General features: G+C 38.5%; 1 protein-coding gene across 5 annotated transcripts in view; it reads left to right on the forward strand.

Annotated features, from left to right (window-relative positions):
• The window catches only part of CCDC141 (coiled-coil domain containing 141), a 232,536-nt gene that overhangs the window by 187,107 nt on the left and 29,381 nt on the right, over nucleotides 1-16,048 (forward strand). For 3 of the 5 annotated variants that reach the window (XR_007155001.1, XM_047872361.1, XM_047872362.1), the window contains 2 exons: nucleotides 1,054-1,170; nucleotides 14,413-15,266. Coding sequence is in view for 2 of the 5 variants with exons in the window: in XM_047872361.1 (XP_047728317.1) it covers nucleotides 1,054-1,170; nucleotides 14,413-15,266 (971 nt within the window). In the remaining 3 variants the exon portion in view is untranslated. Of the gene's footprint in view, nucleotides 1-1,053; nucleotides 1,171-12,698; nucleotides 12,710-14,412; nucleotides 15,511-16,048 lie in introns of those variants that run through there. The other 2 variants (XR_007155002.1, XR_007155003.1) reach the window with 2 other exon arrangements.

The following is a 16,048-nucleotide window of genomic DNA, read 5'->3' on the forward strand; positions in this document are numbered from 1 at the left end:
GTGATGGTAGTAAAGCAAATGTTGTTTTCCTTGTTTTAGAGGTGAAGTTCAAAGAATGTAAAAGTGCTTTGCCTAGGGCCTCACCATCAGTAGTGGAGGTTCTGGAATTAGATACAATTCAAACTCTAGCATTCTTTCCACAACAACCACCATTTTGGAATTAGATGTCAAGTGTGTACCAAAGCAGAGTAACTTAACCAATAGCATAAACCAGCTTAAGTTTTAGAGTTAGACTAAAAGTTGAGTCTCCCCAGTAAGCATCTCCCCAAATTCTCTGAGTCCATATAGCACGTTGAGCACATTGAGGAACATGCTGTTTCTTTAAGGCCCATCTGACCATGGGCCTGATCATGTTTCAGGTGGAATAGGGAATGTTCTGGTGCAGTATAATTAATCATCCTAAATGTGGTGTACCTGAGGCTCCTTTTACCTTTCCAAAGTCTTCTCAGCCCCCACAGGGGTTCCCCGGCAGCTTGCAAACACCTATACTTCCATGACTAAAACAGCCCTATGAGCTACAGGAGCAAAATATCATCATCCACATGAAGCATCCTTTGTTCTCAATTGTTTTTTCTTTAACGTACTCAGTGATATCTCCTTCCTCTCTTCCTGAGTCTCCCAAATATTTGCTTATGTAAAATCTCTGGATTTCCTCTTTGCTCTCCACCAGAACCTTCAGACATTTCTTCCTCCTCACCACTCCCCCAGACTTTCCTAATGGCTTAGACTGCCATGCACAATGTTTTTTTTCCTCTGGAGAACGCTCCCTGTAGGTGCATCCTATTAGAGCAATGACTTTGTTCCTGCTGGGCTTTTGAACCACCAGTTTTTACTGGCAATGAACTTGATCAAAGGAGTGAGGTAGGAGGGGAGCTGGAAACTTCACAAGATAATTTTGTAAGTCACATCCTGGGCTGGGCATAGTCACTCTCCTGTAGAATACATTTGCTGAAAGGTTGCAAGTGGCCTATGTTTTCTTCCAAGTGGTTGTTGTGTAGCACTGTGCCTCCAACTTTCCTGGCCCAGACTCTGACTAACCATCTCTTTGTACAGCAGGGAGACATTTTAAAAATGAATCTGAATTTGGAAGATCTCCATGATGACTTCGTTGACCTGCTAAAAGAACCAGCAAGAAATAAGCAGACACTATTCAATGAAGAAAGAAATAAGGTAATGAAAACCATGTAGTCTCAGTTTTGCATTTTGAGATTAGAATCCCTTTTCATTGAAAAAAAAAAAGTGAATTAAAGCCTTCTTATCTATCTGAATCAAATCTTTCAATGTGATTGCCCTCATCCTGTACCTCCTTTCTACCCTTTACTTAGTACTTCTCCCACCTATGTTATTTCCCTCTGAGCACTTCCTATTGAATACTGGGACCATAGTAGTTCACAGTGGTATTGGGATAGCCGTTTAGTCACCATACTGTCACTCCAAACCACTCTTTTTTTAAGTTTATTTATTTATTTTGAGAGAGAGAACACTCGTGTGAGTGTAAGTGGGGGAGGGGAAGACAGAGAGGGAGAGAAAGAGAATCCCAAGCAGGCTCCACACTATCAGCATGGAGCCCGATGCAGGACTCAAACCCATGAACTGTGAGATCATGACCTGAGCCAAAATCAAGAGTCGGACTCTTAACAGACTGAGCCACCCAAGAGCCCCCCAAACCACTTCTGTCACACCACCAAGCTATGATTTTGTTGTTTTACATTACCCAATAGAAAACCATAATACCTGAAATTAACTTTTTTAAAACTGCATGTATGTATGTATGTATTTTGGGGGACGGGAGGGTAGAGAGAGAAGGAGACAAAGGATCTGAAGTGGGCTCTGTGCTAACAGCAGAGAGCCCGATGCGGGGGTGGAACTCACTGTGAGATCATGACCTGAGCTGAAGTCAGATGCTTAACCAACTGAGCCACCCGGGTGCCCAAAATTAGCTTGTATCTTGTTCCCACAGAAGTTACCTCTAAGATGATATTTCCATGTACATATACTAAAACATAGAACCCAACTGAAATATAAATACTAAAGTACAAAAATGTTTAAATTACTTTAAAATTTATGTATTACAGATAAATTGAGCATGTAACAAAAACTGCAAACATTCACAAAATGCAAATATTTTATGATTTCAAAAGCACTATTTAAATCACATCATTATGCAATTTTTGGTATAAGTTGCTCACTCTTTATTCATAGCTGCTGGACTATAATTAGCTCTTGTCTTTTTGCTTTGCCAGTTTTGCTTCCAATGTTCCTCTCTCTCCCAAGGAACTGAAGGAACAAACAGAGTCAACATTATTCTCAACTGTGCCCAAATTAATAAAGTATACTTCTTGTGATATGAGAGTTTAAAATAAATATCTCCCCACTTGTTGTAGTTATCTCATGGAAAAAGATTTATCTTTTCTTAAAGTCATTACCATTCTTAGATCTTCTATATAGGTCGTGTTCCATAGGTTCAATCTTTGTCAAGGTCTAGTGCAATTATACAACCTCCAGGCAGCAAGTGTCATTACGCAAACTGACTTTGTTGTTGGATGGCCTTGAAGCACTTAAACCCTGATTCCACCCTGAGGCAAAGGAAAGCTGCCAAACCTTGATTACTTTGTTAAACCTTAGTCTTATGTCTAGTGATCTTTGGTTATTGTGATTGGTCTAAATCAGGTCTTCTCAATCTCAGCACTGTTGACATTTTGGCCCAGAGAATTCTTTGCTGTGGAGAGCTGTCCTGTGCATTACAGGATATATAGCAACATTCCTGGCCTCTATCAACTAGATGCCAGTGGCACGCCTCCCCCACCCACCCAGTTGTCACAACTAAAAAATGTCCATGGACCTTGCCAAATGTTCCCTGGGGAGCAAAATCACCCTCAATTGAGACCAAGTGGTTGAAATAAAAAAAGAATAACACTAAATGCATCAATGTTCATTCTTTCTTCCTTCCTTTCTTTCCTTTTATTCTCAAGTTAGTTAACATACAGTGTAGTCTTGGCTTTAGGAGTAGAATCCAGTGATTTATCACTTACATATGACAGCCAGTGCTCATTCCAACAAGTGCCCTCCTTAATGCCCAGCGCCCATTTAGCCACTTCCCCCCACCCATCTCCCCTCCAGCAACCCTCAGTGTGTTCTCTGTATTTATAGTTTGCCTCCCTTTCTGTTTTTTATCTTATTTTTCCTTCTCTTCCTCTATGATCATCTATTAAGTTTCTCAAATTCCACACATGAGCAAAATCATATGATACCTGTCTTTCTCTGACTTATTCCACTTAGCAAAATATCCTCCAGTTGCAAAATATCCTCCAATGGCAAAGTTTCATTCTTTTTCATTGCCAAGTAACATTCCATTGTATGTATGTATGTATGTATGTAATATATACATACCACATTTTCTTAATCCATTCATCAGTTAATGGACATTTGGGCTTTTCCATAATTTGGCTATTGTTGAAAGTGCTGCTATAAACATTGGGGTGCATGTACACATGCCTTCAAAATGGCATTTTTGTATCCTTGTGATAACTTCCTAGTGTTACAATTGCTGTGTTTTAAGGTACTTCTGTTTTTAATTTTTTGAGGAGCCTCCACACTATTTTCCAGACTGGCTGCACCAGCTTGCATTCCCACCAACAGTGCAATAGGGTTCCCCTTTCTCCACATCCTCACTAACATCTGTTGTTTCCTGAGTTAATTTTAGCCACTCTGACCAGTGTGAGGTGGTATCTCATTGTGGTTTTGATTTGTATGTCCCTGATGGTGAGCAATGTCGAACATCTTTTCATGTGTCTGTTGGCCATCTGGCTGTCTTCTTTGGAAAAGTGTCTATTCATGTCTTCTGCCCATTTCTACTGGATTATTCGTTTTGGGTGTTGAGTTTGGTAAGTTCTTTATAGATTTTGGACAACCCTTTATTGGATATGTCATTTGCAAATATCTTCTCCCATTCCACCAGTTGCCTTTTGGTTTTGTTGATTGTTTCCTTTGCTGTGCCATAGCTTATTACCTTGATGAGGTCCCAACAGTTCATTTTTTGCTTTTATTTCTCTTGCCTTTAGAGATATGTCAGGTAAGAAGTTTCTGCAACCCAGGTCAAAGAGGTTGCTGCCTATTTTCTCCTATAGGATCTTGATGGTTTCCTGTCTCACATTTAGGTCTTTCATCCATTTTGAATTTATTTTTGTTCATCACATCTTTTTTTTATTAACAAAAAAGTTTAATGTTTATTTTTGAGAGAGCCAGACACAGTACAAGTAGAGGAAGAGCAGAGAGAGAGGGAGATACAGAATTTGAAACAGGCTCTCGGCTCTAAGCTGTCAGCACAGAGCCCAAAGTAGGGCTTGAACTCACAAATCACAAGATCATGACCTGAGCCGAAGTCAGTCACTTAACTGACTGAGCCACCCGGGCACCACTGTGCATCTCATCTTCTTAACTAAGTTTCTAAGAGATACTAAATTCCTCTTATCTTTTGAATTCTGCACATTTGTCTGCACTGCCAACCAACCCACATTTATTAAGACTTAAAGTGAAGGTTATTGCTACCAAAGCAAGCAATTTATTGCTTTGCTTTTAATTCATTTATTTTATTGCTTTTATTTATTTTTCTTAGAAGAAAAATTAAATGAACAGATGGTTTTAAATAAAAAATCAAGTTTATTTTCATTGAGAAATTGGTTTTATTTTAATATAAATTAAAAGGTGATAGATCATCTGTTATTTAGTATAAAAGTGAAGGAACAAAACAGGCATATCCATACTCACCACTGTTATTTAACAAGTACTGGAAGTCCTAGCCTCAGCAATCATACAACAAAAAGAAATGAAAGGTATTCAAATCAGCAAGGAAGAAGTAAAACTTTCACTATTTCCAGATGACATTGTACTCTATATAGCAAACCCAAAAAAGTCTACCAAAAAATTACTAGAATTCATAATGAATTCAGTAAAGTTGTAGGATACAAAATCAACACACAAAAATCTGCTGCATTTCTATACACCAATAATGAAGCAGCAGAAATAGAAATTAAGGAATCAATCCCATTTACAATTGCACCAAAAACAATTTGGTTAGGAATAAACCTTACTAAAGAGGTAAAAGACCTATACTCTCAAAACTATAAAACACTGATGAAAGAAATGGAAAATGATACAAAGAAATGGAAAGATATTCTGTGCTCATAGATTGGAAGAATAAATATTGTTAAAGTTTTACAATAGCCAAATAGTCAAAGCAACTTTGCAAAAGAAAAGCAAAGCTGGAGGCATCACAATTCCAGACTTTAAGTTATATTACCAAAGTGTAGCGGTCCAAAACAGTACATTACTAGCACAAAAAAAGACACACAGGTCAATAGTACAGCATTGAGGACCCAGAAATGAACCCACAAGTATATAGTCAATTAATCTTCAACAAAGCAGGAAAGAATATCCAGTGAGAAAAAATACAGTCTCTTCAACAAATGGTGTTGGTAAAACTGGAGAGCAACATGTAGAAGAATGAAACTAGACCACTTTCTTACACCATACACAAAAATAAATTTGAAATGTAATACATGAAGACAAAAACATCCTAGAGGAGAATATGCAGTAACCTCTTTGACATCGGCTATAGCAACTTCTTTCTAGACATGTCTCCTGAGGCAAGTAAAAAAAGCAAAAATAAACTATTGGGACTTCATCAAAATAAAAAACTTCTACACAATGAGGGAAACAATCAACAAAACTAAAAGACAGCCAACAGAATGGGAGAAGCTATTTGCAAATGACATACCTGTTGAAGGGTTTGTATCCAAAATCTATAAAGAACTTACCAAACTCAACACCCCCAAAAACAAATAATCCAGTTAAGAATTGGGCAGAAGACATGACAAGACATTTTCAAAAGGCATACAAATGGCCAGCAGACACATGAAAAGAGGCTCAACATCACCAGTCATCAGGGAAATACAAATCAAAACTGTAATGACATATCACCTCACACCTGTCAGAATGGCTAAACACAACAGAAGATACCTGTGTTAGTGAAGATGTGGAGAAAGAGGAACCCTCTTACACTATTGGTGGGAATAAAAACTGGTGCAGCAACTCTGGAAACAGTATGGAGCTTCCTCAGAAAGTCAAAAATAGAACTACCCTACAATCCAGCAATTGTACTACTAAGTATTTACTCAAACTATACAAAAATACTAATTCAAAGGGATACATGCACCTCAATGTTTATAGCAGCATTATCTACAATAGCCAAATTATTAAAACAGCCCAAATGTCCATCAACTGATGAATGGATAAAGAAGATGTGGTGTGTCCATACACACACACACACACACACACACACACACACACACTGGAATATTATTCAGCCATAAAAAATAATGAAATCATACCATTTGCAAGGACATGGATGGAACAAGAGGGTATTATACTAAGTGAAATAAGTTAGTCAGAGAAAGACACCATATGATTTTACTCATGTGGAATTTAAGGTACAAAACAAATGAGCAAAGGAAAAAAAGAGAGAGAGAGAGGCAAACCAAGAAACTGACTCTTAACTACAGAGAACAAACAAACTAATGATTACCAGAGGGGAGGGGAATGGGTTAAATAGGTAATGGGGATTAAGGAGAGCATTTGTTGTGATGAGGACCAGGTATTGTATGGAACTGTTGAATCACTATATTTTATACTTAAAACTAATATTACATTATATGTTAACTAACTGGAATTTAAATAAAAACTTAAAAAAGTAAAGAGAACAATTCTACCAGACTATTACAAGAATATACTCATCACAGGATTTTCTCTTGGTGATAATAAAGTGCTTCTCATTTTTCTAACCCCAAAATGCAGCAGGTGGAATTAGGCAATTTAGTAAATGCAGTGCCCATTGCACTGCTAACAGATTAGAGATAGTGTCTTCCCTCCAAGGTGAGCACCAAAGCCAAATCCATAGTAATATTTGAAAACTCCTAAGGTTAAACAGACACCCAGAATATTAAGAGACTCCCCCAAAACCACAGAACTATTCAGTAGAGGATGCAGGCTTACGATGCCCACATTTAGAGTTATAGAATTCAAGTGCTACAAGGGATTTAACAATCATCTGATCAAATCTCATTTTATAGTTGAGGAAACTGAGACTAAAAGATAAAATATTTTGCCCTCCAAGAATCATAGAAAGTAGTGTCGGCATTGGGCAGGCAGTGCCATTCTCCTGAATTTCAGACACGTTAACTTTTCCCGTAAGACCGAAAGTGAGCTCTAAGGAACGGCTCTGTGTAAATAAGCTGCTTTGTAATGACACTGCAGATTCCCCTGCCAACCTGTTCCCTCGCTCTTCCCCTTCATCTGTTTACATGATGACTAATAAAGCAATAGCATGGAAGTACTTTTTTTTGGTATTAATAAGGACTTTTAATTCTATGAGATAGATCTGTAAGTTAAGGGTTTTCCTGGGCCACAAAGGAAATCATAGCCAGGAAATGATGTTGCCAGTTTAAGACTCAGGTATATTAGTTAATTCTCATAGGTTAAAGATACTGCCAACAAAAGCAGGGAATTTGGGAGCCTACTCTGAACCGAGCTCTTTTAAACTACATACTTAAATAGAATCATTCATTTTTGCAGGGAAGTAAAAGAATTCAATCCTGTATCCTGACTCAGTCAGGGACACATGGGCAGTGAAGGCATCAATCCCCACTGCACAATGGTGTTCTGTGGTTGCACCCCAAGAAGAGCAAGTAATATAAAACAAATTTATGTTTTCAAAGTTCCCCTCAATATACATACATTATCTCAGAGTCTAGTTTGGAGATAACATATCATAGAAACGACAATTTAAAAATTTAAGAACCAGTTACTTAACTTTCCCCACAGTCTTAGAACCAGACTAATATGGGAGAACAGTTGCTCAGATGGAAGAGATCATAAGACCCACAGGTTAATGGATACTGTCTCACCTCACGGAAAAAGTTGTCTGGATTCACCTGCTTGAATAAAGTACATAACTGCAAAAAAGAAAAAAAAATGGCACATAGTGTTAATGCTTGCTTAATTACAGGTGGCAACATCAAAAATATCTATTGTAAGTACTTTTTATCATTTGCCTTATAATTTATTATTTTTATAAATTCAAGTTTAGTTGACACACAATGTTATATTAGTTTCAGGTATGTAACATAGTTATTTGACAGGTCTATACCTTATGCTATGCTCACCACAGCTGTAGCTACCATCGGTCACCACACAGTGCTATTACGACACCGTTGGTCATATTCCCTATGCTGTACCTTTTATCCTCATGACTTAGCTGGAAGTGTGTACTTCTCATTCCCTTTCACCCATTTTGTCCATCCCCCTCTGGCAACCATTAGTTTGTTCTCAGTATTTGAGTCTATTTCTGCTTGTAGTTTGTTTATTCATTTGTTTTATTTTTCAGATTCCACATACAAGTAAAGTCCTGTGGTATTTTTCTTTCTCTGACTTATTTCACTTAGCATAAATACCCTGTAGGTCTATCCAAATGTCCCAGTAGCAAGATCTCATTTTTTATGACTGAGTAATATTCCATTGTGTGTATATGTGTGTGTATGTGTATATCTATATCTATCTATATCTGTATCTGTATCTATATCATCACATCTTCTTTATCCATTCATCTATTGACAGACACATTCATATCCTGGCTTTTGTAAATAATGTTTTAGGGGCACCTGGGTGGCTCAGGTGGTTAAGCATCCAACTCTTGATCAGCTCAGGTCATGATCTCATGGTTTGGAAGTTTAAGCCCTGCATCAGGCTCCACACTGAAAATGCCAGCCTGCTGGGGATGAGATATTCTCTCTCTCTCTATCTCTCTCTCCCTCTCCCCTTCTTTCCCTCTCTTCACTCCCCACATGCTCTATCTCACAAAATAAATAAATAAACATTTTTTGTTGAAGTTTTTTTTTTAATTTTTCATATTTTGTGAGAGAGAGACAGAGCACAAGCAGGGGAGGGGCAGAGAGAGAGGGAGACAGAATCTGAAGCAGGCTCCAGGCTCTGAGCTGTCAGCACAGAGCCCAACGCGGGGCCTGAACTCACGAGCAGTGAGATCATGACCTGAGCTGAAGTCGGAAGCCCAACCGACTGAGCCACCCAGGTGCCCCCAATAAATAAACATTTTAAAAAAATAATGGTGTTTCAATAAACATAGGGATGTATAATCTTTTCAAACTAGTATTTTTATTTTCTTTGGGTAAATACCCAGTAATGGAATTATTGGATCATATGGTATTTCTATTTTTAATTTTTTGAGGAAACTCCATACTGTTTTCCATAGTAACTGTACCAGTTTATATTCCCACCAACAGTGCATGAGGGTTCCTTTTTCTCCACATCCTCACCAAAACCTATTATATTTTGTCTTTTTTGTTCAAGCCATTCTGAAAGGTGTAAGGTGATATCTCACTGTTGTTTTAATTTGCTTTCATCATGGAAGTACTTTTATACCAAACAATCAGTGGAGTACTCTTATCAAACTGGGTGAGGACAGCCCTGTGCCCTCTTCTAATCCTGATCACCTGGTAGGTGGCAAAGGCATTCTTAAGACATTTGCTTTGGAAAAAAATGGGAAAGGGACAAAGTGTTCTTCACCATCTTTCTGTTCTCATCTCTTTTATTTTGTCTACCCCAAGTGTGCAATGCTACCAACTCACCCCTTGGCTGCCCAAAGCCCCTTCCAAAAGCCTTCCCCAGAAATGTCTTTCATAGAGAAGTCCTGTGTTCAAGATCATTCTTTCTCTACTTCCTACTTACCTTCATTAAATCTTATTTATACCAGGATAAGAGTATTGTGGGACTATTTGGACAGGTAAAGTCTTCTGATGTTCCCTTAAATTTACCATATAGATGGCTCCCCACTGTGTGTACTTTGAGAATTTGTGCTACACACTTACTTCAAGGGATGTAGAATATTATTATATTCTCTATTCCAAACACTCACTTTGTTTGCCTACATGGCAATGGTTGTAAATCCAAGTGGTTATGGCTATCAGTGGAAATGAAAGTTTAGAAATCGTGACAGATATAAGAACTGAGGCCACAGATTTAGGATTAATTAAAAGTTAATTGATCATTAGACATGAAAGTGGGTGAGATCTTTGAGGGGAAAAGTACAAAGAGAAGATTAGAGAACTTAAGACAAGATCACACACTATCCATATAATTAGAAGGTTGGGGAAGAAAAAGGAATCAACAAAAAGACAAACAGCAGCCAAGGATATAAGAGAAACAAGTTGAGAGTGAGCAGTGTTGTGGTGAATTAGATCAGCTTCCCAGCCATTCTGCCAGAACTTATTAAATTGATGCAAATATGCTCTGTCTGGAAATACCCCTTTCTGGAAACACACACACACACACACTTTTTACCTCTACTAATAGCAAAAATGATTTCATGGTGGGGAAATATTAAAAAAAATAGTATATGTGAATGTTTGAAAGACATTTTCATAAAGGAAACTGGTAGACCCAGAAAACTGTAACTCAGTGAGATTTAAATAGGTGAAGGGGATTAGCAGCACACTTAATTGTGATGAGCACTGAGTAATATATAGAATTGTTGAATCACTTATTGTACACCTGAAACTAATAGAACACTATATGTTAATTATACTTGAGTTTTAGAAATTAATTAATAAAAGAAGTTTTGTAAAATTCCATAATGACTTAAAAATGAAAAGCTTATTTGCCTTTGAGAATAAAGGCAAAAATGCCAAGAGCCTACATGGATTGACTCAGAAAAACTTATATTAAATTCACCTTATTTTGCTTTTGCTTTGTGAGATGACTAATGGATAATTCGAGATTAGTGTCATAAGCAAATTTATTCTGACTTCAAACAGTCATTTGATAAACATATTTATGATCTCTTTCTTAAGGTAAGTGTAAGTACGTGAACTGAATAAGAGTTTGATTAGATTATAATTGTTCCAAGAATGTTAGGTAGTTCAACAGTGTCAACCTGGAAGATAGTTTGCCTTGCTTTGGGGAGACATCTGACTTTGTTCTAAACTCTGCAGTGTCCAACATTTTTATCAATGGCATTAATAGAAGAGGTAGAAAATTTTGGCTGATTAAAAACTCAGTATGAATTGGGGCACCTGGGTGGCTCAGTCGGTTAAATGTCCAACTTCGGCTCAGGTCATGATCTCATGGAGTTAGAGCCCTGCATTGGCTCTGTGCTGACAGCTCAGAGCCTGGAGTCTGCTTCAGATTCTGTGTCTCCTTCTCTCTCTGCTCCTCCCCCACTCATGCTCTGTCTCTCTCTGTCTCTCTCTCAAAAATAAATAAATATTTAAAAAAATTTTAAAAACTCAGTATGAATAGCCACATATGGTTCTTATAAAAACACAAAAAGAACTAACATAATCACTTTAATAAAAATATATCACATAGATCAAGGAGATGTTGGTTCCATTGATTAGTTCCCATCTGGAAAGTAAATAAATCCTGGAAATAAACATATTTAGGGGAAACAGTAATAAGTTGAAATGTTTCTGGAAAAGATTTCAGAACATTCTCTCTTATTGTCAGTAGAAATTATCTGCTAGTGTTATTTGCTGTGGAAAGTATTTTTCTACCTTAGGAGTTGTAGGGAATAAAAAAATAATATTCTTGGATTCCCTTCTGAGTTTGACACCACTGAAAGAGAATCACGGGAGTCAGGAATCAATAACTAGTAAAAGCAGGATTAGAGAATATGGCTTGGACTTTTCTAGTGGGTTTCCTAAAGCTTTATCTCTGATTTAGATAGACTTGCCTACCTAAACACTTGGGTGCACAGCTAGACAACCAGAGGCTTTCTGTACAGGGGCTTTTCATAGTTTAAATCTAACACGAATACACACATTTGGTAGAAGACAGATCCACAGGAGAGGCCTCAAAAAGTCAGAGCTGAGCATGCTCAGTCTAAACCTGCAGTTAAGTAAATCATTTCCTCCCCAAGCAGGAGGGAAGAGTGAGAAGACTAGCCTGGACTTTTATTCAAGTTTTTCTCCTAAGCCTGTTGCAAATTTTCAGACAATTCTTAAACATTACTCTTCTCTAGAGAGACACACATTACCCAAAGAAGGCATTAAGAAGTTGCATGGCCATGGATGACCCTCAAATCAACAAATGCCTAGTAGGAGTAGGGCTTCCCAGAAGGTGACCTTGATGATAAAAGTTCTAGAGGCAAGGCAGAAGAAGACTGGAGGTTTTAGTAGAAGAAAGAGATTGACAGACTGCGAGACCAATTTTCCAAATAGTCAAAGAGCAGTTAAAAGAAGAGAGAAATTGGACATCTTTGTCGCTCCAGGAGGCCGGTTCAGATCCGTTGTTGGATACTGAGTGAAGGCATATCTTTGCTAAATATAGGAAGAGATTCTTAACACAAGTAAAGCATAAATTTCTATTCAAAGAAAAAACTCTTTCAGGAAAAGTGTTCAAACATAGGCTACCAGAATGTCATAGAGAAGTTGCCTATACTGAACAGGAAGTTGGACCAAAGTCCCTATGAAAAGGAAAATAAATGCAGAGCTAAGCCGATGTAGGAAAATCAAAAGAAGGAGGGGCATTTCCTACTGGATACGTGTTTATTTAGTTTTTGGGTTTTTTTAATGAGAAGGACTTTAAAAAACTTCTGGCTTTGGGGCGCCTAGGTGGCTTAGTTGGGTAAGCATCTGACTCTTGATTTCAGCTCAGGTCATGATATCACTGTTCGTGAATTTGAGCCCTGCATTGCGCTCTGTGCTGACTACAGGAAGCCTGCTTGGGATTCTCTCTCTCTCCTACTCTCTGCCCCTCCCCTGCTCATGCTCTCTCTCTCTCTCTCTCTCTCTCAAAATAAATAAACTTAAAAAAATAATAAAAATAAAAATTCTGGCTTTTAGGCCCAGAGTTTAAACTTCTACTAAACGGTGAAGGAAACCAGTTTCTCCAAACCTATGCTTATACTTTCTCTGAGGATAAGTCATGTCTCTGGGGTAGTCGAAGGAACACTGTTTTTACTTCTAATCTTCAACCTGAAAACACATTTATGTCTCAAAAATTATTTATAAAGTGAATGAGCTAAAATGAAGAACACAAAGTCAAGGCAAGACATAACTTTCTTATGTGCAAGCAGTGGCAATGGAAAAATCTCAGTAATTTTTAAGTAAAAATGCACCCAAAAAGAGGAAAGGCAAAGAAGAAGTAGATATAAAACAACAGGCTGAGATAGATGAGATCCCCTTCAGCGTCAATGCTCTTTTGAGTTTGTGTCAGAAAGGATGGATATTTGAGCCTCTTTTTTAAAGCAGACATGGACATGGATTAGTGGGGAGAAATACTAGATCAGTGTAAGCAGGAGGTGATGTACTGCTGTTCACAGTCTCCTAGCATGACCTGCCCTCCACATGGCATGGAAAGATAAGTGGCAGGCACTCCTCTTTTGTATCTTGTGTTCTCTTGTGAAGGACAGGAACCTGTGATTGTTCCATTAATATCTACCTCCCCCACCGGGCTATTATCTCCCTGAGGGCAGAGACTGTATTTACTTTTACTCATTTCATCTCACCAATGCCTAACATGGTGCCTAGTATGAAATAAGTGCTCAGTAGATATTTTGCAACAGGAGAATAAAAATAAGGCGCTTAAGAAAATAAAACCAGTCATTAAAAGTGACTTTATATGGCCTAGAATTGTCAAATTCATACTGACAGAAAGTAGAAGTGGTTGGAGGGATGGGAGAATGGATAGTTCAGTGTTTAATGGGTAAAGAGTTTCAGTTTGGGAAGATGAAAAAGTTCTGGAGCTGGATGATGGATGGTTGCACCAATGTGAGTGTACTTAATACCATTGAACCGTGCACTTAGAAGTGGTTAAAATGGTAAATTTCATGTTATATATTTTACCATAATAATAATAATAACAATAATAATAATAAAGGATGGCTTTCCTAAGGAAAAAAAGAGGGGTTATTCTTAGGAGGGTCTGAGGGATCACCTAACAAGGGAGCCTCTGATGTTTAGGAGCTACGTGTTCACATGGAATGTAGACAAAACAAAGCAGAATTTGCCGGTGGAAGAAGGTTCCTCAGATCATGATTTGAAAGACATTCATCTGATTCAACCCCTTCATTAGAGATGAAAACTAGGGCTTTCTCTCCTCTCTTTCATAAGGTCTATCACATTTCATTCAGAGACTAGAGGTCAGTTTACCCATTTCTTAGTCATGGGATGGGACTGTGCCCAGTTTAAACAGACAGATGGTTTCAAGTTCAGTAACGCTTGTGTCAGGGCCCCGAGCTCTAATTCACTGTAGCTTTTCTTAGGTTGTCTGTCTGAAGTTGAGTTTGTGACTTGGAAAAAAACTCAATGACTAACTCAAAGCTTTGGCTTTTCTGTGTTGAAGGAGAAGGCGCAGGTAGAAGATATTTTGACTGTCAATGGAACAGGAGAGGGTCAGCTCCCACAGCACCTGACGCAGCTGCTCTCTGACAAAGAGGATGCTGTCCAAGGCCATCTCCTGCCTCCAGACATGCTTTCGGGAGAAGAATATGAGTGTGTCTCACCTGATGACATCTCCTTGCCTCCACTCCCAGAAAGCCCTGATTCCCCCCTTGCCCCTGCTGACATGGAAGTGGAGGGGCGGTCTAGCCCTCCCCACAGCCTTCCCATGAGCAACTACAGGATGCAGACAGGGGCCAGCTGTCCAGGGGAGGCCCAGGAATCTGGCATCCCACCACCTGCTGCTTTTGCTGATGCTTACAATGATAAGAGAGAAACATTTTCAAGTCATTTTGAGAGGCCCTCTCCCCAGTTCAAAGCTGAAGTCCCATTAACCTCCCAAGGAATTTTGGAAAAAAGTACTGCCTTCTGCAAAATCAGTGCTAAACATCCAGAGAGCATGCTGAGTGAAGTGCATGAGAGAGCTTTACAGCAGCACCCTCAGGCTCAGGGAAGTTTGCTAGAAACATGGGAGAAAGTGCATGCTGATAACAATGTCACTAAAACCCAAGACAGGCTGCATGCTTCCCAGGATGCATTCTCAGGCCTTGGGTTTCGATCAGGCTCCAGCCAGGCCTATCAGAGGCAAACGGTCCCCCAAGAGGAGATTAAATGTACATCAGCAAAGAACACCGTGGTCAGCCTCGCTGGCCAGGCACCTAATTTCTCCAGGCATCAGTCTAATGTAACTGTCATGGAAGGTTCTCCAGTGACTTTGGAAGTTGAAGTGACAGGATTTCCAGAGCCTACACTGACATGGTGGGTAGCTTACAATGACAAGTCATAAACAAACACATTGAATGACTGAGCAAATCATTCTGTGTGCACTAACTGAAAGGTTTAGGGACAGCTGATTAATATTCTGCAACACTGCAAATCTGCATGATTCAGCCTCACACCGGCCCCCAATTCTGACTGTAGTCCCAGCATGGCTAAAACCCCCTAGAAAGAAAAGTAACCACATAAAATAATAGTTGACTAACTCCAAAAGCACTGCAACTTAGTTGTGTTCTTTTTTGTTTGTTTTTGTTTTCTGGTATTAGTTTAACATTCCACATTTCTGAAGACTATGGGTTGAAATTCTTTCCCCTTGTTTATGTCTACAAAAGCATGACATTTTCTTAGTCTAACATCCCATATTCGATTCAAAAACATACGAATGTGGGTTTTTCTCTTTTCCTTCATTTGCCTATTTCATCTTTTCCCTCTTCCCAACAGAGTCACACACCACTTTTGTGATATTTGTTTGTTTCACTAAGATTTCTTTCCATAAATTTCTTCAGTGTGAGAGATGGAATAAAAATATTTCTTTCATAGTTGCTCCCGGTGACAGGTAATAAACCCATTTTTGAAAGGTGGTGTAATAACTGAGCTGTAAACAATAGGATTTCCCTCTGGAGACATCATTATTTTTTAGCGTGTTTGTTTTAATAGAGAGTAAACTGCAGAATACAGGGTTTGAATCACTGTTGTTTTAAAAAGTAGTTCTCACTTTCTCAACATGTGGGTTACTTCTAAACATTTAGAAATTTTTTTATCTT

Source organism: Prionailurus viverrinus, chromosome C1, assembly GCF_022837055.1.
Source record: "Prionailurus viverrinus isolate Anna chromosome C1, UM_Priviv_1.0, whole genome shotgun sequence".
Classification (NCBI taxonomy): domain Eukaryota; kingdom Metazoa; phylum Chordata; class Mammalia; order Carnivora; family Felidae; genus Prionailurus; species Prionailurus viverrinus.